The sequence below is a fragment of the Rhinoderma darwinii genome, chromosome 7 (genome assembly GCF_050947455.1).
Source record: "Rhinoderma darwinii isolate aRhiDar2 chromosome 7, aRhiDar2.hap1, whole genome shotgun sequence".
NCBI classification, from domain to species: domain Eukaryota; kingdom Metazoa; phylum Chordata; class Amphibia; order Anura; family Rhinodermatidae; genus Rhinoderma; species Rhinoderma darwinii.
Window position 1 is genome coordinate 38828375 of NC_134693.1, and position 22381 is coordinate 38850755.

General features: G+C 42.4%; 1 protein-coding gene across 1 annotated transcript; it reads right to left on the reverse strand.

The window, feature by feature from the left end:
* Nucleotides 1-41: 41 nt before the first annotated feature.
* On the reverse strand, nucleotides 42-20515 carry LOC142657137 (retinol dehydrogenase 8-like). The gene is made up of 6 exons (XM_075832188.1): nucleotides 20377-20515; nucleotides 8295-8456; nucleotides 5782-5961; nucleotides 2391-2484; nucleotides 1056-1239; nucleotides 42-275 (listed from the first exon to the last, which is right to left on the reverse strand). The coding sequence occupies exons 1-6, from the start codon at nucleotides 20471-20473 to the stop codon at nucleotides 42-44; spliced, it is 951 nt and encodes a 316-aa protein (XP_075688303.1). The 5' UTR covers nucleotides 20474-20515.
* Nucleotides 20516-22381: the final 1866 nt, after the last annotated feature.

Sequence of the window (22381 nt, forward strand, 5' to 3'; positions counted from 1 at the left end):
AGATATATCGCTTGAATGTAAACAATGGCTCTTATGACTTCTTATGATTGTGGTTTCCCCAAGTCAAAGCTTTTTTTACTTCTCCATCTCAGCAGTTTGATAAAATTAAGGCTGGCATTAAAGATTTTGTCATGCTGAAAAACCATTTTGTAGAAGGTATCAATGGGTAGGTCACCATTAGGATCGGCATATTTTAAAGTTGTCATCGGAGTGTAGAGCGTGTTTGTCTGGTGACGGAATGGTGGATTTTCTGCCAAAATAATCTTCATTGTATGCTGTTAATAAAAGAAAATATATAATATGTTATAGCGTTGATTTCAGAGCCTACTACATTTAAAGAGTGCTTGTCAGCTCTCCTAACAAGTCTGTGTAAGTAAATACTTGTATTCCCCATACAATAACAATTCAGGAGCATCTTTTCTTAGAACTCTGGGTTGTGATATTCCTCTGTCATTCCTCCTAGACATTTATGAATTTATTAATAAATTACCATTCCCCCTGTCAGAGGCGTGTCCCTATGGTCTGAGTCTGTGAGCACTGATTGGACATTGTCCGACTGTGTAGAGACACACCCCCAACTGGTAAATTGTTAATTTATTCATAAATTTGTAGAAGGAATAACAGAGGAACGGCACAATGCAGAGTTCTAAAACAAAAAGATGTCAAGACTCGTTATTTTCTGGTAAATACAAGTATTTACTAAAACAGACATGTCAGGAGAGCTGATATACCCTCTCTAACTCCGCAGATTTGCTGATTTGACTAGACCTTTTATATTTCTTCATTGTAAGCACACTGCCTGCTCTCTAACTTCACTCCCTGTCTATCCTTAGGGAATGTAGAAGATAACCACTGTACCCAAGAAAGCTGCAGCTGGGGGTTTAAATGCTCAAACAAGCTGGCTATACCTTGTTTGATATTACATTCGGAAGCAGTGATTGGACCTTGTATGGTCAGCCATTGAGCTACTCGAATGACCAGAAATGCTTCGTATTGCCCAATGACCTGACAAATCTTAGTAAGTCTAGCTGATCGTTAACATGTACAAATCTTACCTCTGCTACCTCTTCAGCTGTCTGACCCAAGCTTTGGAAGATTGATTTGTAGTTTTTAAGATAGACGTTGGTAAACATGTCCGCAGTCTCCTTATCTGCTGCAGAAAGGTCCATCTTCATTCCATCTTCAAAAACTTTCTTTTCAAACTCTGTGATTACTGGACCAGGCTCAATGAGACTCAGCCTGTAATATATTAAAAGATAGATTGTTATATAGACACACAACTATCCTTTTCTGAACAACAGTATTTGGAAGGGTCAACGAAAAACAAAGTAAAAAAAAAGTTTTTTAAGCCTCGCGATTTTCGCTGAGTTTTTTTAGGACTATTTTTAGGGCTGTTTTTCTATAGTCAATGAAAAACTGCTCCAAAAGGTCCCGAGAAGTGACATGCACTTCTTTTTCGCAGGCGTCTTTTTACGTGCCATTTTTTGAAAACTAGGCGTAAAAAAAACGCCCCGTCGTAACAGAACGCCGTATTTCCCATTGAAATCAATGAGCAGATGTTTGAAGGCGTTCTGCTTCTGTTTTTTCAGGCATTTTTCGAGGCGTAAATGCCCCGAAATACGCCTGAAAATACTCCATGTGAACATACCCTAACTGCTTAGGCATGGTGTAATGGGTTGCCTGTCAGTAATACACCGACAGGCAATAATGCTTTGGAATACTATGTAACATTTTACAAGCAATCAAAGAATCGCTGCTTCGTGTCCCCTAATGGGACAAAAAAAATGTAAAATGGAGTTTAATAAAGTTAAATAAAAATGTAAAAGTACCCCCCAGAAAAAAAAGAAAAACCTTTTATGCATAAAAAAATATATATATTAAAAAAAAAAAAATGGTTCAACTTGAAAAATAAAAAATACGACGACAAAAAAAAAGGTATGGCTCTTGGGATGCGAAAAAAAAAAATAGTTTGCTGATTGAGGTCCAAAACAGGCCTGGTCATTTAAGGGGTTACATACAGCAAATGAACCCACTTAGTAGCTAAGAGGCAGTTACTTTTTTCAAATGGGTAGTATAGGTATTGCATAACTTTCTATCTTGAAATACACTTATATCATGATTCCCTTCACACCGCCATAGTTATATTATATTTGCAACTTCTAGATTTAAACAGCTGACATTGAACTCAACAATACATTATCTTGAGTTCAATGGGTGATGTGTAAATCTGTCTTCAGTAAACTCCCCCTACTGGCAGCTTCAGGCAGCCAGTAATTTAGATTTTTACCTCTGGCTTTGTGAAGGGGACTTTGAGCTCTGGATGAGAAATACAGAGAAACTACTTGAATCTCATTTCATTACAAAATACGGAGGCCGAAGACATCACTTACTGGAGCTTGAATTTCAGTGCCTGTATTGCTAGACTTTCACAGAACCCTTCAACTGCAAACTTGGAGGCAGCATACACATCGTTAAACAAAATCCCTGCAAGAAAAGGAGGGCATGTTCCTGAATAAGTAACCTAGGAACAAGTAGGGTTATAAAATAATAACTTTTCATGCAGTGAGGATCTAGAAGGCAAAAACAAACCCCAACGTAGATTTCTTTTTTACACGTACATTTGGATTAATAAAACAATTAATGATCGTAGACCCCTGAAATCCGTCTGAGCATCAGATGGCATTTCGACCATTACAACTGTTATATATAAGGCACAAGTCTGAATACATATGTGATCATAGCATTCAATACAGCACTATAGGGATAAGGCGGAAGAAGGCCATTCACATGGTGCAATCACACAAACAATAATGATGGAGATATTGTTTGTTTTGTGCTTTTACGTTTATTATATTAACCACTCTAAATAGTTTGAACTATGTGTCACAGGCCTTGAGGCATATTTCAATTGTCGTCCTGTTGGGAGGAAAAAAATAACTTCCTAAATCCAAAGATAATAAGAATAAATCCCTGGATCAACCATCCCAAACACCTCCCCATCTGCACACTCCTCTTCTGTTGTCAGCTTTCTTTTGATATTATTTTGGTTTTATTGTAAATATTCTCAAAATCTAATTGGCTAATAAACACGGCTAAGGCTTCGTTCACATCTGCATTGGAGGCTTCGTTAGGGGCCTCTGTCGCAGATCCGGCAGAGATTACCGGAGAAAAAAGCGCATAATGCTGCGCTATTGTCTCCAGTATAACGACGGACACCAGGCGGAACCCATTAAAGCCATCCGTCCAACGGAACCGTTGCCTCCGTTATTCCCTTGTTCTGCACCCCTGACGGAGCACAATAACGGAACACACCAACGCAGGTGTGAACCAAGCCTAAAGCTGACTATAAAGATTTTACAATTTAAGCGATAATACGATTGTTAATAATAATCATTATGTCCATGGTACTGAAAACAATTGGTCCAGACAATGGAAATTTGCTCTATTAACAGAAACACTTAGGATATGTGCACACGCTGAGTCAAAAAACGTCTGAAAATACGGAGCTGTTTTCAGAGTAAGGCCTGATTCACACGAACGTGTTAAACGTCCGTGGGACGGCCGTTGAAACAGCGGCCGTCCCACAGACCTATATAATTAAATGTGGCCGTTCACACAGCCGTTGTTTCAACGGACCGTGTGAAGGGTCCGTGGGAAAATAGGACATGTCCTATCTTTTCACGCATCACTCATCCCTCCATAGACTCTCAACTATGGGGGACTGCAGTTTTTCACGTCCGAGATGCGCGGTGTTCGTGTGAATCAGGCCAAAAGAGCCTCTGATTTTCAGGCGTTTTTGAAGCTGAAACTGAAGCTTCTTTTAATTTGGCGCTTCTTTTCAGGCTTCTTTTGAGGCGTTTTTCATAGTGTTCAGTGGAAACCGGAAATCCGTTCTTTAAAACAGGCGTAAAAAGACGCCCCATATGAACTAAATGCTGTTTTTCAAATGTATTTCAATGGGAAGATGTTTGTAGGCGTTCAGCTTCCGTTTTTTCAGGCGTTTTTCGAGGCGTAAACATCCAGAAATACGCCTGAAAACAGTGTGTGAACATACCCTTAGGCTGAGTTCACCCGTGGCAGATACACTGCGTAATAGCACGCAGCGCATCCGCCCTGTCTTCCGCAGGGAATTCCAGGCGAAAATGCGCACCAAACTGTGGTGCAGTTTTCCTCCCAGAATGTCCGCAGCGAAAAATTGCAGCACTACAGCCGGCCGGCCTCCTGGGATGACGTCTCATCTCAGGAGACCGCTGCAGCCTGTGATTGGCTGCAGCGGCGGTCACATGGGATAAAGCGTCATCCCAGGAGGCCGGCCCTCTGGCATCATCCAGGCCGGCCTCCTGGAATGACGTTTCATCAATGTGCCCACCCCTACAGCCTGTGATTGGCTGTAGCCGCAATCATATGAGCTGAAGCGTCATCCCAGGAGGATGAAACACAGTCACCTAGGTAAGTTTATTTTATTTATTTATTATCTGAGTTACGTTTTTTGCGTCGGGATCCCTGCGAATCCGCTGCAAAAAAACGGAACAACTGCTACTTAAAGTGAACCTGTCACCAGCATTTTAGCTATAAAGCCAGCAATACCTTGTGAAAGTGGGTGAAAAATCATTGTCATCTAAGCTATAAATATGTCTTAAGTAAGCTGTGTAGCTTTAGTATTCCGTTTTTCAGTGGTCCCACACCGTATGCAAATGACCAGAAAAGAGTCAAATCTTCATCTGAAAAGAGTCAGATTTTCATTCCTCCAGCGTCTCAGAGTGGACTCCACCTCCTTCTTTTTGATTGACAGCTCCTTAGCCAGTCAGGGCCGGACAGGTGCCGGCGGTGGGCGGGGTTAAGAAGCTGAGTCCCAGAGGGAAAACTAATTACCATAAAAGGCGGGAAGAGTTTAAACGACTACATTTACTGACAGAGGAGGACTTCAGCAAAGAAGAGAACAGGAATGAACTCTGGACAGCTGCGGCCATTGAGGGGTCAGGCGAGTTTGACAGGTAAGATGTTGATGACAGGATCCCTTTAATGCGTGATTTACATCCCCATTGAATTCAATGGGGAAATCCTGCAACATATAAGCATCGTTTACATAAAGAAAATTGACATGCTGCGTAATGAACTTTCACAGGTCAATTTCCGAGCGGTATTTCCGCTCAGTATTTACGCAGCGTGTGGATGGGATTTGTTCAATCTCATCCACTTTGCTGCTACTGTATTTGGTGCGGATTTTCCGCAGTGAATTCCGTTGCGGAAAATCCGCAGTATTTACGCAACGTGTGAACCTGCCCTTAGGGGCAGATTTACTAAAGCTAGCATTCCATACACCAGTCTTATCTTTCTGCTCCTCTGGAGTAAGTGCAACAGATTTATTAGGAAGCGCACGCCTCTTCATAAATCTGTTGCATCTTACCGCTGGCAAATGTGTCACAATGGCCGAGCGCCATCCATTCCCCCCCACCTCATACCTAAATAAAAATATGTATGCTCCACTTAACTGCTCCTCTACACTTCTCCCCTCTGGGTCCCTTCAGACTCTCTTACTACTGGCCGCGGCTCATACAAGGTCCTGATGCCATGGAGTGTCAGGGCCTTATATGCGACGCAGCCTTCAATGTCCGGAGTGCTACGTCACATACAACGTCCTGACACTGCCCAGCATCAGTATGTTGTATGAGCCACAGCCTTTAGTGAGAGCCTGAAGGGGCCCAGAGGGGAGAAGTGTAGAGGAGCAGTTAAGGGGATGATCTAATATTTACAACAATAGAGACCGAGCGGTTACTGTACCTTGTATTCCCATGACACTGCTAATAATTACTATGTGACCATCCTTCCTCATTTTCATATCCGGTAAGATTTCCTTCAATAGTCTGACCAGTCCAAAGAAATTTGTATCCATCACAGTCTTCATTTCTTCAATGCTTTGACATTCAATGGGTCCAATGAGCCCAACGCCTGCATTGCTAACTGTGGGAGAATTTTTTATTTATTTATATATATATATATATAATATATATAATGTCTCATGGTAAGGGTAAGGCCCCATGGAGCAGCATTGATGCGTGGTTGTCAAAACTTTTGTTAATGGCCGTGCGTTGTTGCGAGTAAAACGACTGGTTACCTGCAAAATCATGCGGCCATGAGTGTCCATTCATGGGTGCATGATTTTTTATGTAACCAGCGTGACAACTACGCCAAACAGCATGCCGACGCAATTTTCGGGTCAATGCTGCTCCATGTAGCTTTATCCTCAGACTCATGTCTGTCTGTTTACACCCAAAAACAATCTATAATATTAAATAATTTCTATTAAAATAAAGAAAGCATAGTTACATAGATAGTGGGTTGAAAGACATGTCCATCAAGTTCAACCCTATACACTTGCAAACTCCACCTGTAAATGGCATTGAACAATTTGAGTGGAAAATTTCCTTCCTGACCCTTAGGCCTGATTTACACGAGTGTGTGCGTTTTGCGCACGCAAAAACGAGACGTTTTGCGTGCGCAAAATGTACTTAACAGCTGCGTGTGTCATCAGTGTATGATGCGCGGCTGCGTGATTTTCGTGCAGCCGCCATCATTATGACACTCCATTTGGATGTTTGTAAACAGTGCTTTTCTGTTTACATTCACAGTTTGACAGCTGTTGCGCGAATCACGCAGTTCGCAGGGAAGTGCTTCCGTGCGACCTGCGTGGTTTTCACGCACCCATTGACTTCAATATGTGCGTGATGCACGAAAAACTGCGAAATATACATGTCGTGAGTTTTACGCAGCGGACTCACGCTGCGCAAAACTCACGGACTGTCTGCATGTCCCCATAGACTAATATAGGTGCGTACGACACGCGTGAAAAGCACGCGCGTCGCACGTGCGTATATTACGCTCGTGTAAATGATGCCTTACTAGCAATTGGACAGAGGACAGACCTCCAGATCAACTTTCTACATTAAAGCGTTTGTCTAGTTTTGGCAACCCCTTTCCATATGCCATATTAAGCTGTAGGGACATAAAAAAATGGAGGAACGTCACTCAGGACTCTCCTAGACCTTGCGCTCTGGAAGACCCAGCACATATTACAGGTATAACCATTAATTTCGATAGCCACATGTAAGAGCAACTCTCTTTTTCGTTAGCCACAAGAAGTCACTAAAATGTGTGTCCGTTACTAAAATAAGTTTTTGGCAGGGGCTATTTACATATAGTGTGTGTGTGTATATAGATATAGGTATATATATATGTGTGTGTGTGTGTGTGTATATATAGGTAAATTCATTTAGTTTTGGCAGCCTGTCTACTGAGATCTCCCAACCTCTTTGGTCGGATTGTCCTTGTTTGAGCTTTCTCCAGCTCCCTGATAACTTTTGTATGAACTGGTGCCCAAAATCTCACTGCATATTTAGGATGTGGTTGCACCGGTGTTTGATTTCCTGTTTGGATGTGGCCACATTACATGTTTGCATTTGATTTGCAATATTACCTTAAAGAGAAACCCAATTATGTGAAAATATATCTGCAGTTAAAATGGGAACACTCCCAGAAACCTCTAGTTTCTGAGGTAGTATTTGCAATCCAGAACCCATTTCTTTCCAGAATCCGCCCTGCCAGCAATCATTGCATGATGAGCTCTGCTGTGTACAAAGTGCCCACCCGGATGTACCCTCTGCTAGTGCAGTGACTGCAAGAGGACGCACAGGTGATGGTGCCTCACCATGAGGGGCCGTACAAGAGCAATGTCATAATGAAAGCAGCTCATTTCTGCATCTAATAAGGTGAATTTCCACCTTTTAATGTTTAATAGATTTATTACTTTAATATGGGGTTATCTGGGCATGGGGCAGTTTTTCATACTGATGACCTATCCAAAGGATAGGTCATCAGTGTGTGATCGGTGGGGTCCGACAACCTAATAGGAAACTACGCTGTGAAGATGGGTAGCTTACCCATGGTACAAGCTACCCATCTTCACAGCGTCATTTCCTATTACGTTTTTTCTACTGACCAGCGGCAATAGAGTTTGATAAAGGCCGGATTGTGGCCGAAACGTTACACCTTTTCTCTTATATTGCCTTATTTAAAATAAACCTATTTTGCATATTTCAACCGAAGGAGTGCTTGAGTTTTTCATTGCAAGTATCTACGGGGTGGGAACCCTACCTACAGCACCCAGACAACTTGCAGAGTGCCACAGATTTGATCTAAGTTGTCTGGTAGCGACTTATCCTCCTGCCCCGCATGCTCGGTCAAGTCCATTTTATCATTCACCAACTACGTTATATATTCAGACACATTCTTCTAACCTAAAATGTCCACTCTTCGATCTGGGATGCTGTTGACGCAGTCTCTGATGGACTCTTCACTGCACACATCCAACTGTTTTATCTCCAGTGTTTTACCCACGTATTCTTCTGTTGCCTTTACCAGGTCACCCTGCTTTGACAAGTTTCTCATTGTTGCGTAAACTAAACATAAAGAACCAAAACGTAAAATCGAAATTATTGGACAAAAAAACATTTTAAGAAAAAAATCTACAGACAGAACAACTTTATATTCTGCAATTACTTATTTTATGTAATAAACACCTTCAGGGGAAGAACTGTGGAAATGTGAAAATACTGGGGGACTTACCTTTCTCCGCTGGAGCACCAGGACCATTAAGAGCTATTTGGAATGTCAGGACTTTTTTATTCGGTAGAATTGTACTTTACACTCTATGATTCTGAGATGATGTGTCATTATGATGATTGCGAACGATGTTGTACTGTTGTTTGTTTTTATAGGATATGGACAATTCCTCACATGCCACTAATTTTCAGTCTGTATACATACAACTAAAAGGGTTTATTGTGTTTATGCAGCGATTCGCATATTTTAGCGTAAATGGCAACACATTTTTACCATTTCAGAATATTTCCAATTGCAATAGCAGCTCTTTGACGATTGAAAACAAAAGCTTCAGGTTATTTACATGCAACAATTATAACAGGATTCGGTTAGAATGAATTGTATTGCACACAAAATCACAGCTTGTCTGCTCTCCTTTAGTTTTAATCCCTTTTTATTATAGATAGATAGTTCTGCAGGATAAGAAACTGGTTATATTGTAAGGATAATGCATTTGTAAGTCTAATGCTGCCAACAGTCTAAGGCTACGTTCACACGAGTGTGTCCGATTTGCACGCGTAAAAAACGCAGCGTATTTCCAGCAGTACAGGTCCATGTGCCATCAGTGTGCGTTGCGTATGGCATCAGTGTGCTTTGCGTGTGGCATGCGTTTTTCATGTCCGTGCAGGCATTTCTTTGTGACTGATGTGTGAAACACGGACAGCACACGGATGTCGTCCATGTGCTGTTCGTGTTTTTCACGCACCCATAGACTTCAAAGGGCAACAGGGTGCGCAAAAACCCACCAATATAGGAAATTCAGTGAGTTTCACGCAACAACTCGCTGCATGAAAACTCACACATGTCTGAATAGCCCCATTGAAATTAATGGGTCCGTGTTCTGACAGTTATTTAAACGGACAGCACATGGACGAGTATTATGCTCGTCTGAATGTGCCCCAATGTATATGGAGTAGGACGTGAGAATCAGACATATTGATATTCATCATGCTTGATCTACTTGCACAGTGTGGTGCGGTTTTTCGGATGTAATGTACTGCGGGTTCCAGGTCGGATACACTGCGTGATTTTTACGCAGCGTATCCGACCTGTGGGAACTTGGCCTAAGGGTGGATTCATGTGTGGCAGATTTTGGGCGTGCTGCTGAAACAACCCCTTTCAAATCAATGGAACTGATTTTCAGTTGCAGAAATTTCTTCAACAAAATCTGCGGCGTGTGCAGGGGGCCATAGAAGATTGTTTTTATTCGTTCCAGTCGGGATCACACTAGCCATATTAGCTCAATCTTGGGTTGCTAGGGAACTCTGTTAACAGCAGGTGTTTGCTTGTTGAGTATCTGATGCAACCAGTGGCGGATTATCATATGGGCGTTTCGGGCGGCCGCCCGGGGCCCGAGGCTCCCAGGGGGCCCATGGCAGCCCGAAACGCACATCATCTCCCAAATCTATTCAGCGCGCTAGCGCTGCTAACGGCTGAAGATGAGGAGGAGCAGGGAATTGGCCGGGAAATAGGTAGGACACGCCTCCCTGACAAGTGCGGCCCGCCGCCATTGAGTAACAGAACAGCGACGGACGGCTGTTCTGTTACTCCAAAGCAGCAAGAGAAGAGCCGGGCGGGCGGTCACCGGCGCTGAGGTCAGTACAGGCGCATCCTCCTGCCCAACTGGTTCCCGACCGCTGGCTGTATTTTTACGGCCAGCGGTCAGGGACGGGTCCTTAAAACCCGAGCCATAGACTTTCTACGGCTCGGGTTTTAACTTGCTGCCCGCGCGATCGGGCAGCTGAATGTCGGGTCTCCGGCTGTCAGTGACTGCCGGGGACCCTGAGGAGAGGATAGAAGCAGCTTTCGCTGCTTCTGTCTTCTCCGATGTCTTCTTACACAGCGTTCAATGAACGCTGTGTATAGGAATAGAGACAGCAGCAGCGGCGCTGTCTCTATTCCTCCCGGTGATCATGTGACTGGTCACATGATCGCCGGGTGCCGTTAGTGGCAGACTGTATCTGGGTCTTACTAGACCCAGCACAGCCCTGTTAGTGACGATCGTCACTGTGAGAGGGCTGATTTCCCCTGTAACTGGGGCTGCTGTGCAGCCCCAGTTACAGTGGAAAAACATGGTGTAAAACAAAGAAAAAAAATATATAAAGTTCCCCAAAGGTCTTTTTTGACCTTTGAGGATCAGACCATAGTAATAAAAAAATAATAAAGTGCAAAAAAAATGTAAATAATAAATACACATAAAATACCCACCCCAAAAAAACGTTCCCCCCGCCAATCATTGTTGTAACGCTAGCGCTGACCCAATTACCCTAATATAGACATGTAATATATTAAAGTTTACGGTAGACAATGGCGATCACAAACAAAAGGTCTATTTTAGGGTAAAACTATGTTATTACCCCAAAAAAATAGCTGAAACGTAAAAAAGCTTATTTTTTTACTATTATTTTCAAACTTTATGAATAAAAATTCTAAAATAGCAAAAAAGGTGTGTATAAAAATGATAAAAAACGAAACCTGCATTGTCTACGGAAAAAACGTCGCAAAAATCACGTTGGTTTTATTTTTTTTTAATAAAAATGTGTGTTTGGTGCAACTTTGTAATTACATTTTATTAAAAAATATTTTCACTTTGAGATACAGCTGCTTTGCATCCTGTATCCATCAGGTCAGCAGGACTGACGGGATCAGTGAAACGGGCCCTGCGCTAAATTATAATCTTAAGGGGGGATTCACACGAGCGTGTATTCGGTCCGTGCGGGCCGCGTGGTTTTCACGCGGCACGCATGGACAATACAAGTCTATGGGGCAGTACAGACAGTCCGTGCTTTTTGCGCAGCGTTTGTCTGCTGCGCAAAAAGCGCGACAGGTTCAAAAACTCTGCGTATTTCGCGCATCACGCACCCATTGAAGTCAATGGGTGCGTGAAAATCACGCGCACCACACGGAAGCACTTCCGTGGGACGAGCGTGATTCGCGCAACAGCAGTGAAAAGGATGAATGAAAACCGAAAAGCACCACGTGCTTTTCTGTTTCCGAACATCCAAACGGAGTGTCTTTGCGATGAGCGAAGCGGGACAAGCGTACCGAACTTCACCGGGTTCGGCCAAACTCGTTTTGGCCGATCCCGGCAAAAAAATTATCGGTACACGACGTCAGGAGATAGTCACTGTCCATGGTGCTGAAAGAGTTAAACTGTTTCAGCACCATGGACAGTGACTTGCGATCCCAAAATACATTAACCTGTAAAAAAAACCGAAGTTCTAACTTACCGATTACTCCTGTCTCCTTCCTGCAGTCCGACCTCCCGGGATGACACTTCAGTTCAAGTGACAGCTCCAGCCAATCACAGGCCAAGCACAGGCTGCAGCCAATCACAGGCTGCAGCGGTCACTTGGACTGCTGCGTCATCCAGGGAGGTGGGGCCCGATGTCAAGAGAGGCGCGTCACCAAGGACGCGTCACCAAGGACGCGTCACCAAGGCAACGGCCGGGAAGTTCTCGGTAAGTAGGAACTTTATCTTTTTTTTTTACAGGTTTTTCGCTGTTGTGTTCGGCATTCACTGTCGAGGGTGCTGAAAGATTTAGCTCTTTCAGCACCTTGGACAGTGACGGGCGTTGACAAGCCTCATCTCTATGATGCCGGCTGCGCGAAAATCACGCAGCCGCGCATCAGACACGCATGACACACGCAGCTGTCAAATGGTTTTTGCGCTCGCAAAACGCTGCGTTGTTTGCGCGCGCAAAAACGCAACGTTCGTGTGAATCTCCCCTAAATGTGATAGATTTGAGGTGGATCCTGCGTGTCACTGATCCTGTCAGTCCTGCTGACCTGACGGATACAGGATACAAAGCAGCTGTATCTCAAAAAGTAAAAATATTTTTTAATAAAATCAATCAATCACACTGATACACACACATACTATATATATATATTATATATATATATATATATATATATATATATAATTATAATATAACGTTTTTAAATGTGTACATAGCATTGTGGCACTATATACAAGGGGGAGCGCTGTGAGGCACTATATACAAGGGGGAGCGCTGTGAGGCACTATATACAAGGGGGAGCGCTGTGTGGCACTATATACAAGGGGGAGCGCTGTGTGGCACTATATACAAGGGGGGGGGGCTGTGTAGTGCTATCCACAGTGGTATGTGTGTGGCGCTCTTTATATGTGGGGCTTTTTGGTGCTATTTACAAGAGGGGGAGGGCTGTATGGCACTATCTATAGGGGGCTGTGTGTAACGCTCTACGAGGGGGATGTGTGATATATAGAGGGGGCTGTGTATGGCGATATATGGGGGTGTGCAATATCTATGGGGGTGTGTAATATCTACAGGGGCTGTGTGTGGCACTATGTACAGGGGGCTGTGTGTATGTGGTGTTTTACAGTGTGTGGTATTATATTCAGGCGCGCAGTGTTTGGTGCTATTATATTTAGGGGCACAGTATGTGGCACCATGATAACTTTATTTTCGTTTATAGGTGTGGAAATGTTGGAAAAGTGAGGAGACGTCTGAGTGGCAAATTCTGCAGAAATGAGTCATGGCCGGGAGAAGTCGTCATGAGTGCTGGACCGGATGGAGAAGAAAAGAGGAAAAAAACTACTAGAATCTGAGACGTCGTCACCTGTGAGTCACTAGATTTATAGAGAATCTGTCACCTCTCCTGACATGTTTATTATAGGAATCCTTGTATTTCACAAAAAGTCATTCTGCAGTCCAGGACTGATAGACAATTCCCCTTGTCAGGAGGTTGTGTCCCTGCACAGTGTGATCCTGTCAGTATGTAGGGACACCGCGCTGTGACAAGGGGAATCGTAACACTGTTAATGCTTGCCCAAAAAGGTAGTGTTAAAAATAGTTACGGTGAGGAAGGGGGGCCCAAGTTTGGGTAACAGCCCAGGGCCCATGGTCTACTTAATCCGCCACTGGATGCAACCAGACTTTAACCCATTTCATCCCTAAGGATATGCTGGGAATAAGCTAAAGCAGATAATCATAGGTGAAAATCCCAAGAGTCTAAGCACCTAAATTCATTAGTCACAACGCATTCGCCTCTTACAAGCCCATCTGAAAATGAAAATTACAGTGTACTTTTCCATGTCCACCAGGGGGCTCTAGAATAGACAATGGATGCTGCTGGAGGCTGTCTCTTCCTCTCCTCCACACAGCTGTAGTAGGATGGTTGAGTTTGATGCTTCCTAAATTTCGGGACCATGCAACAAACCTTTAGGGCTTATTCAGACGAGCGTATTTCACGTCCGTGTGCTGTCCGTTTAAATTACGGACGGTACACGGACCCATGGAATTCAATTGGGCTATTCACACGTCTGTGTTTTTTTACGCAGCATGTGTCTGTTGCATGAAACTTGCTGCACGTCCCACTTTGGTAGATTTTTGCGGACCACGTCGCCCATTGAAGTCAATGTGTGTGTGAAAAACATAGTCCGTGTTTTTTATGCACCAGTTGGTAAAGAAATGATGAGGAAAAAAAACAACAGGAACACTGATGCCACACGGAACTGAAATGCATGAAATATGCTTAATTTTTTTTGCGGACGCAAAACTGACATGCTCGTCTGAGTAAGCCCTTAGCTGGTTCTCTCTGCTTGCAGCCACAACCATTTTTTGTTTTTTCATTTTCGTTCTTTTCCTTCCTGCCTTTCAATAGCGTTAACTTTTTTTATTTTTCCATTGACAAAGCCGTGTAAGGACTTGTTTGTATTTTTTTTTATTGCCACCATTCATTGTACCGTATAAGGGAAACAGTAAAAAAAAAAGTGATTCCTCCATTGTTTTTTTGGGTTTCTATTTTACAGTGTTCACCATGCAGTAAAAAGAACATGTTACCTTTATTCGGATGGTCAATAAAATAACAAATCCATATATATTTTTTATTTACTGCTTTTCCAAAGAAAAAAACATTCCTTTATGTCGGCATATTCTGAGACTCATAAAATTTTTATTTTACCGTAATTTTTTTTGATACATATAACTTTCTGACTACTTTTTATTTTCGTCATCCTGCAGGTTAAGTAATGTTATATTGTAACACGGACGCAGTGATACCAATTATGTTTATTTTTCTATTTTTTACAATACTGTACATTAGGGGGAAAAAAAAGATTGTTACTTTTATTATTTTTAATTTTCATGTACGTCGCTAAATTTATTACCTTTTTATTAACTTTATTTAACTGTTTTTTGCTTTGTCTTTTTAGTCCCCCTGGGGGATTAAACAAGCGATCATAGGAGCAGAAAGATGTCAGAACTGGCTACCTTTGTTAGGCTCTCGGGTTGCTCTGACAACCATTGACGCCCCACGATCGTGTTGAGGGGGGCAATAGAGTGACAGGGGGCTCCCCCTTTTTCTAATTGTTTAGATGCCACAGTCACTATTGACCACATTAAACAGCCGGGATCGGTGCCATCTCCAAACCTGCCCGTTAGGCCTAATTCACACGAGCGTGTTCGGTCCGTGTGTCGGCCGCATTTCCTGGACCGAACACACTGCAGGGAGCCGGGCTCCTAGCATCATAGTTATGTACGACGCTAGGAGTCCCTGCCTCTCTGCCGGACGACTGTCCCGTACTGTAATCATGTTTTCAGTACGGGACAGTAGTTCCACGGAGAGGCAGTGACACCAAGCGTCGTACATAACTATGATGCTAGGAGCCCGGCTCCCTGCAGTGTGTTCGGTCCGGGAAATGTGGCCGACACACAGACCATATATAGCAGGCCGAACACGCTCGTGTGAATTAGGCTTAACCGTGAAGTGTTGGTTGTGTGTTATAGACGAGCACCGCTGAGTATGGAATGGGCTGTGTTATGTCAAATTTCAGCAAGGGGTTAAGGAGAATCTGTCTCAGAGACCGGTATCTGTAAATTCAGATTTTTATGATGATTGAATACAATTTTAGAAATGGTTTTTACACTTGCTTTTTCATGAGGATGTGAATAATTTTACAGTTTCACAATGAAAGACCAGTTGTTCCTATGCTGGTGACCTAAAATGACTGTTTACAGGCAATGTTAAGGCCTGAGTGACAGCACAACAAAATCATTTCAATAATTTATGATGGTTGCAGTTACTTCACTGCAGGTTATTTACACACATCGATTTATTTTTTTATTTTTTAAGCTTTAGTGTTCCATTTCTATATTAAAAATAATAACCACTAACCGGAAGCTCTAGTACAAAATCCTTTAGGCTTTAGCATTTTCTAGGTAGGACACTAAGTTTTTTGGCGTTGATTTTGACACGTAAACAGTGTTGGAATCTACACCAAAATGCCCAAAACGGTCTCCCTTTGAATTTAAAGGGAGACGGAGGCATTCTGGGTGAGTATGATTTATTTATTTTCCGTAGTTGCGATTTTTGCGGCGTAATCACTGCGAATACGCCGCAATAGTCGCAACACTGGGCTTTCTGTTGCGGGATTTGCATCCCATTGAATTCAATGGGGAAAACCTGCAACGGAAAATCAACAAAAACGGAGCATAAATTGACATGCTGCGGAATTAAATTCTGCACCGCAGGTAAATTAACGTTTACGCTGCGTTTTTTTTCCACAGTGCGGGCATGAGATTTTCGGAATCTCATCCACTTTGCTGCTGATGTAAATGCTGCAGAATTTCCGCACAGAATTCCGTTGCGGAAATTCTGCAGCGTTTACGCTACGTGGGAACCCGGCCTTAGAGTATGTTCCCACACGAACTCAGGAAACGCTGCAGAGTTTCTGCAGCAGGACTTTAAAAAAACTGCTGGTAAATCTTTCAGAGAAATCCGGAACCAAATAGTGCGTTATTGCTGCTCTGTGAAAATGCTGCCGTTTTTCTACACCTTTTTTCCCTGCAGATTTCGTTTTAAGCATTGATTATAGCAAACTGTACATGCACCTTCAGATTTCCAGTGGTTTTTACTGCATTTCCGCTCCGTAAACTATTTACTAAACTCAGGTTGCGTATTTTAGTGCAGGATTTATGCCCCCCATTCAAGTCTATGGGCCAAAAACACAGCATCTCCGCATAGAATATGCAGCATTAATTGACATGCTGCAGAATTGAAAGTCACAACGCAGAACACTGTCCGCATAACTGTTCTGCTATTTTTTCGGCAGCGTGTGGCTGAGACTTGCTTAATCTCATTCACTTTGCTGCTACTGTAAATGCTGTGGAATTTCCGCACAGAATTCTATTATCAAAATTCTGCATTGTTTACGCTACGTGGGATACCGGCCTTCGGGTGCTGCACCCCAAAAGGTGAAATTTTGCTCTTTTCATGAAGTCCCAAAACACACCTGTTCATGAAATTATTCATTAAATGCTGACAATTTGCTCAGCAGTCAATAATGCCTGATGCGGTTTTATTAGATAATCTCAAAATATGCAGTAGAAGCCAATGCAAATATTAGTCTTTAATCTTCTTTCCAGGATGTTATTCCCGTGGCTGCAAAGAAATCACTTAACAATTTGCTGCTATGTGTATATAGTATAGAGACAGGAGAAAAACAATGTACAGCTGGAGGTAGAACCATTATAAATGACCGCTTTGTATGTAGTTGGGTTGAGGACACACGTAGTGGCAGCCTCACGTGTCCGAAAACAAATTAATAGTTAATGGCCACACGATTTTGTTGATAATTTTACATTAACAATCAATTGTGCGGTCAAAAATTATCAATTTGTAGTCCATGCCCACTGCACATGGTCGTGATTTTCAGCTGAATGTGGCCATTGCTACATGTGCCCTTACCCTAAAGAAAATGATCAGTAGGTAGGGGGCAAAGGGTGGGAGTTTCTTCTTTTCTTACATTATTTTGAACAGCATTAGGTAAATGCACTGTGAAAATCCACGGTTTTGCAATGCAATTTTTGGCCACGTGGCTCGTACAGGTTTCAATGTGTTTTACCTGTACAAGATGTGATGGATGGTCCATTTGCTTATATTCCCTGTATTAAATTGGATTCTGAATTATCATGCAGAGATTTAATTTCTATTCCATCTGCAATTACCCCCCCCCCTATTTATTTTTTGTTTGCAAGAAATATATAATATCTGTATGTTCTTTCTGTAACCTTGATATGTTAAAGAGGCTCTGTCACCAGATTTTGCAACCCCTATCTGCTATTGCAGCAGATCGGCGCTGCAATGTAGATTACAGTAACGTTTTTATTTTTTTTTAAATGAGCATTTTTGGCCAAGTTATGACCATTTTTGTAGTTATGCAAGGACACATCGGCACCAGAGGCTTCAGTTGATTCTGCAGCAGCATCGGCGTTAGCAGGTAAGTCGATGTAGCTACTTACCTGCAAACGCTGATGCTGCTGCAGAATCAACTGTAGCCTCTGGTGCCGATGTGTCCTCGCTCGTCTGACACGATGCAGGACCTGTGAGTGACGTCACAGCGTGATCTGGCAGAAGCTGGGCGTTCTGAAGAGAAGTGGATGATACTTCTCATCAGAACGCCCAGCTAGTAAAAGTATTAAAAACGCCCCGATGTACGCACATAATACACGCCCAGTTGGACTTTTACTTTTAAACACACCCACTTGGACTTTTGCAAGCCTCATTTGCATAACTACAAAAATGGTCATAACGTGGCCAAAAATGCTCGTTTTTTAAAAATAAAAACGTTACTGTAATCTACATTGCAGCACCGATCTGCTGCAATAGCAGATAGGGGTTGCAAAATCTGGTGACAGAGCCTCTTTAACAGTTAGCTGTCTGGCTGAATGCCCAGACATGGAGTTATCCCATTCCTAATTATTTGTTTCTATACCATCATTTGCATACATATTTGCAAATAACTCCTACACTCCTCCATTTAAAGACCAGAATATACAGGTGTTAAGTCTGACGCAAGCATGTAATGAAAATGAAAATATTACATTTGAACTGTATTGTAGGTCTGTGATTGGCTCAGTATGAAATATTATCATTGTATGCTATTGGCTTAATTGGAGTTAGTTAGTTATATTGTAAATGATTGGTTAACCATCAAGCCTACACCCTTTTCGGAAGATATTATTGTAATTGTTTGAACAATAAACGCCAGAAAAGTATTTTTGAGCATACAAGCAATGTCTGTGTCTCTTACTTCTCTCTGATATATCGATACAACCTATGATATGGATCTGGTTAAAATCCCAGAGAGTGTCGGTTGAAACACTCGTCTAAAATTTCAGTCTAATATGTTTTTGAGCCATGATTTCTTCAACAAAGCCATGTGGCCAAAAACGTGCACGGGCACCTTTTTATAGTCTTGAAATTTGGAAACAATAGTGGCATATTAAAAATTGTGCTCCATCAATGAGTCTTTCTTCCAATGCTAGAAGAACTCCTGTGCCGCTCAGCCTTTTATCGACAACAACTGTGAGCATATTTTCTTCTCAAACAAGTTATTACCATTTTTCATCCACACTTTTGTATAGACTCCCTACACAGCGCTTGATGCCTTACTACCACATATACTTTGACAGAGTGCACATACTATATGTTGCTCACCAAATCATATTAAAAAGACAAATGTCTTCTCAGCATACCTAAATTATTGGATTATTATCTTTTTTAGATTTTGTTGGACATACTAGAACACTGAACAAAGGGTCTAAAAAGCTGACACTCATGTATAGCACCTAACAGAAACTAAAGCTGGAACACAACCTACCGCCATAAAACTATAGCAGGGTTGCTAACTGTCTGTAAATTTACAGAGAGTCTGCAAAAAAAGGTGTTTTTTTTTCTGCCGTCTGTAGTGTCCGGAAGATAAAAACACTGTCCGTGATTTAGTCTCCATTCCCGAAATGTTGCACTGCACATGTGCCAAAATGTACATGCGCAGTGCGAATAAGGGAAAAGTAGGAGGAGGGCGGACAGAGCCAAGTGAATGATGGTCTGAGTGTGGTCGGTGCCGGGAGTGGACCAGTCTAGTCACCTGACTTCATGTGACTGGACTGGTCCATTCCCGGGCCGGCAGCGACCTCACTCAGACCGCTGCCGTGTCATTCACTTGGCTCTGTCCGCCCTCCTTCTGCTCCTAAATGTGAGTGACGTCCGGCAGAGCGGAGAGCGGCGGTATGGAGGGTGGTGGAGTGAGAAAGTGGGGAGTCTGACTCCAATCACAGCTCCGCTTGCAGCTTTCCCGCTCTAAGTTAGCATGGGAAAGCTACAAGCGGGGCAGTGATTGGTGACTCACTCCTGGCACAGCGCTCAAGCAATAATTTTGTAACGTGTCTGTAAACATTTTGGTCTTTCCGTGATTTTTAGCTCAATTCTCCAGAAATTACTGAAGTGGAGTTTGGCATCCATAAACTATAGGTTGATAACTGTAGACCTCTGAACAGTTGCCGTTGAATGCAACTACTATTGTTCTCTCTGTAAGAGCTCTAAATTACAAGATATGACATCTGCAATAACTGGGTGCTCACCTGTTGAAAGTAACGTGACAAGACCTGGAAATACATTTTTAACGCATCAGCAGCTTGATATACTATATTCTGTAAAGCCGTGTATTATACTAAGTTGAAGTGCTTGTAGCACAATGGTTTTTCCTGCCGATTTCAAGCCTAGTATAATAAACAGCAGGGATTTGCTCCTTAAAACCACTAATCCATCTTGATAGATGTAGCTTTAAAGCAAAGCAGACAGAATCTGCAGATAATACAAAGTTTAGAACTATTTATATAGCATATTCATTTGTATTCTGCTCATCAGAGCCCTATGAATGCAGCGGCTTACCTTTGAATCTCTTCTGTTCGTCCTTAGCCAGCTTGGCAGCAATAGCCAGACCTATTCCTGATGAGCATCCTGTAACAAGGACGTTCTTCAGAGCCATTCCTGTATCTTAGGACTTTCTGTGTACAAGTATCAAACAATGAACCAGCGGCGGCAAGAGAAATGTTACTTCTGGGCTTAAGTCCTGGCTTCTTACTGCTTTATCTGGACCCAGGCTGCGTCAGCACGGATAGAAATGCAGACCTGTACATATTGTGGCTAAAGCTGGATAATCTCTCTTCTGACATTAATGGGGGTGAACAGCATAATGACATAATCTGGATAGACTGTACATGGAGAGGCTGAAAGGGTAGAGCAGAGGTTGAGTTAGGCCACGGTCTATGTCTATAAAACCAGCAAAATATCGGCTATAAAACAATATTGTAACTATTATCAGTTAGAACCTTATTTGAATGTCATACTCAAAAACATAGATCAGATACTCTGCAAGTCTTCACGTTTTCTATGTTCAGTTTATGCATGGCAACCTCTGTGCATTAACCCCTTCAGGAACACATGGATTTTTTGGCCAATGACCGAAGAATTTGGAAATTTTACCAAACACATTGTAATCGGGAATAACAATTTACATTTTTCTTGGCTCAAACCATATGCTCTATCAGCAGGAGAATTCTCTGAAAGCACACTTACAGAGGCTCTGTCACCAGATTATAAGTGCCCTGTCTCCTACATAATATGATCGGCGCTGTAATGTAGATAAGTGGTTTTTATTTTGAAAAACGATCAATTTTGAGCAAGTTATAATCCATTGTAGATTTATGCTAATTCGTTTCTTAATAGACAACTGGGTGTGTTTTTACCTTTTGACCAAGTGGGTGTTGTAAAGAGAAGTGTATGATGCTGACCAGTGACCAATCAGCGTCGTACACTTCTCTCCATTCGTGTCCATTTATATTCACAGCACAGCGTGATCTCGCGAGATCACGCTGTGCTGTCACACACACCCGCATTAACTTTACTGATTGGTCAGCGTCATACACTTATCTTTACAATGCCCACTTGGTCAAAAGGTAAAAACATGCCCAGTTATTAAGAAACAAATTAGCATAAATCTAAAATTGTTCATAACTTGCTCAAAATTTATCATTTTTCAAAATAAAAACCACTGTTATCTACATTACAGCGCCGATCAGATTATGTAGGATATAGGGCACTTATAATGTGGTGACACAGCTTCTTTAAATGGACAATACATTTTCAAACAATTTATGCTAATCTAATCCTATACCAAAAATAGATGAGCTTTGTAATTTACTTACTGTTAAAATGTTGTTTTATCCATACAAATCCCGTGGAAGTTAGGGCCTGTTCACAGATGCTTTGTTATTTCCATTGCTCTGCTCCTTCAGAACAGCAGAACAACAATAATACCGGAAGCGCAGGTACCATTACATGACTGACACCATCTCGCCCCACTGAACTTTTTGACTTTAATGGGCTCCGTTGAGTTTCCGTAATGGTGTCCGTGGTTTTACTGTTTCTGATATCTTTGGCCGGATCTGTGATGGATGTCCGTAGAGGAGCCTCCAACGCAGATATGAACCCTTACTGACACCAGGTGTCTTCCTTTCTGTAATCTGCTGTCCACCCCCTGTTGCCAAGCAGAATCCGTCCCCAATTACAGAGCAGAATTATATAGTTTGTACGGTTGAAAAAAGACACATGTCCATCAAGTTCAACCAAGGGATGGGAAAGGGGAAGTAGGATTGACCGCTGCAGAAAGTGTGTGAGGGGTGTTTCTTCACTGCCTGCCAATACAAGTCAAGGGAGGGGGAGAAGGGAGAGAGACAGACACGCTGCACATAGAAGACTATGGAAAGGGAAGGGAGCAGGAGCAGAGTGAAAAAGACACAGGCAGACATGTTGCAGTATTTTCCCAATCGCTGGAGTCGTAGCTACACTGCTCATTACTGCTGTATAAGGTACTATTTATTTATTTCCTGGACGT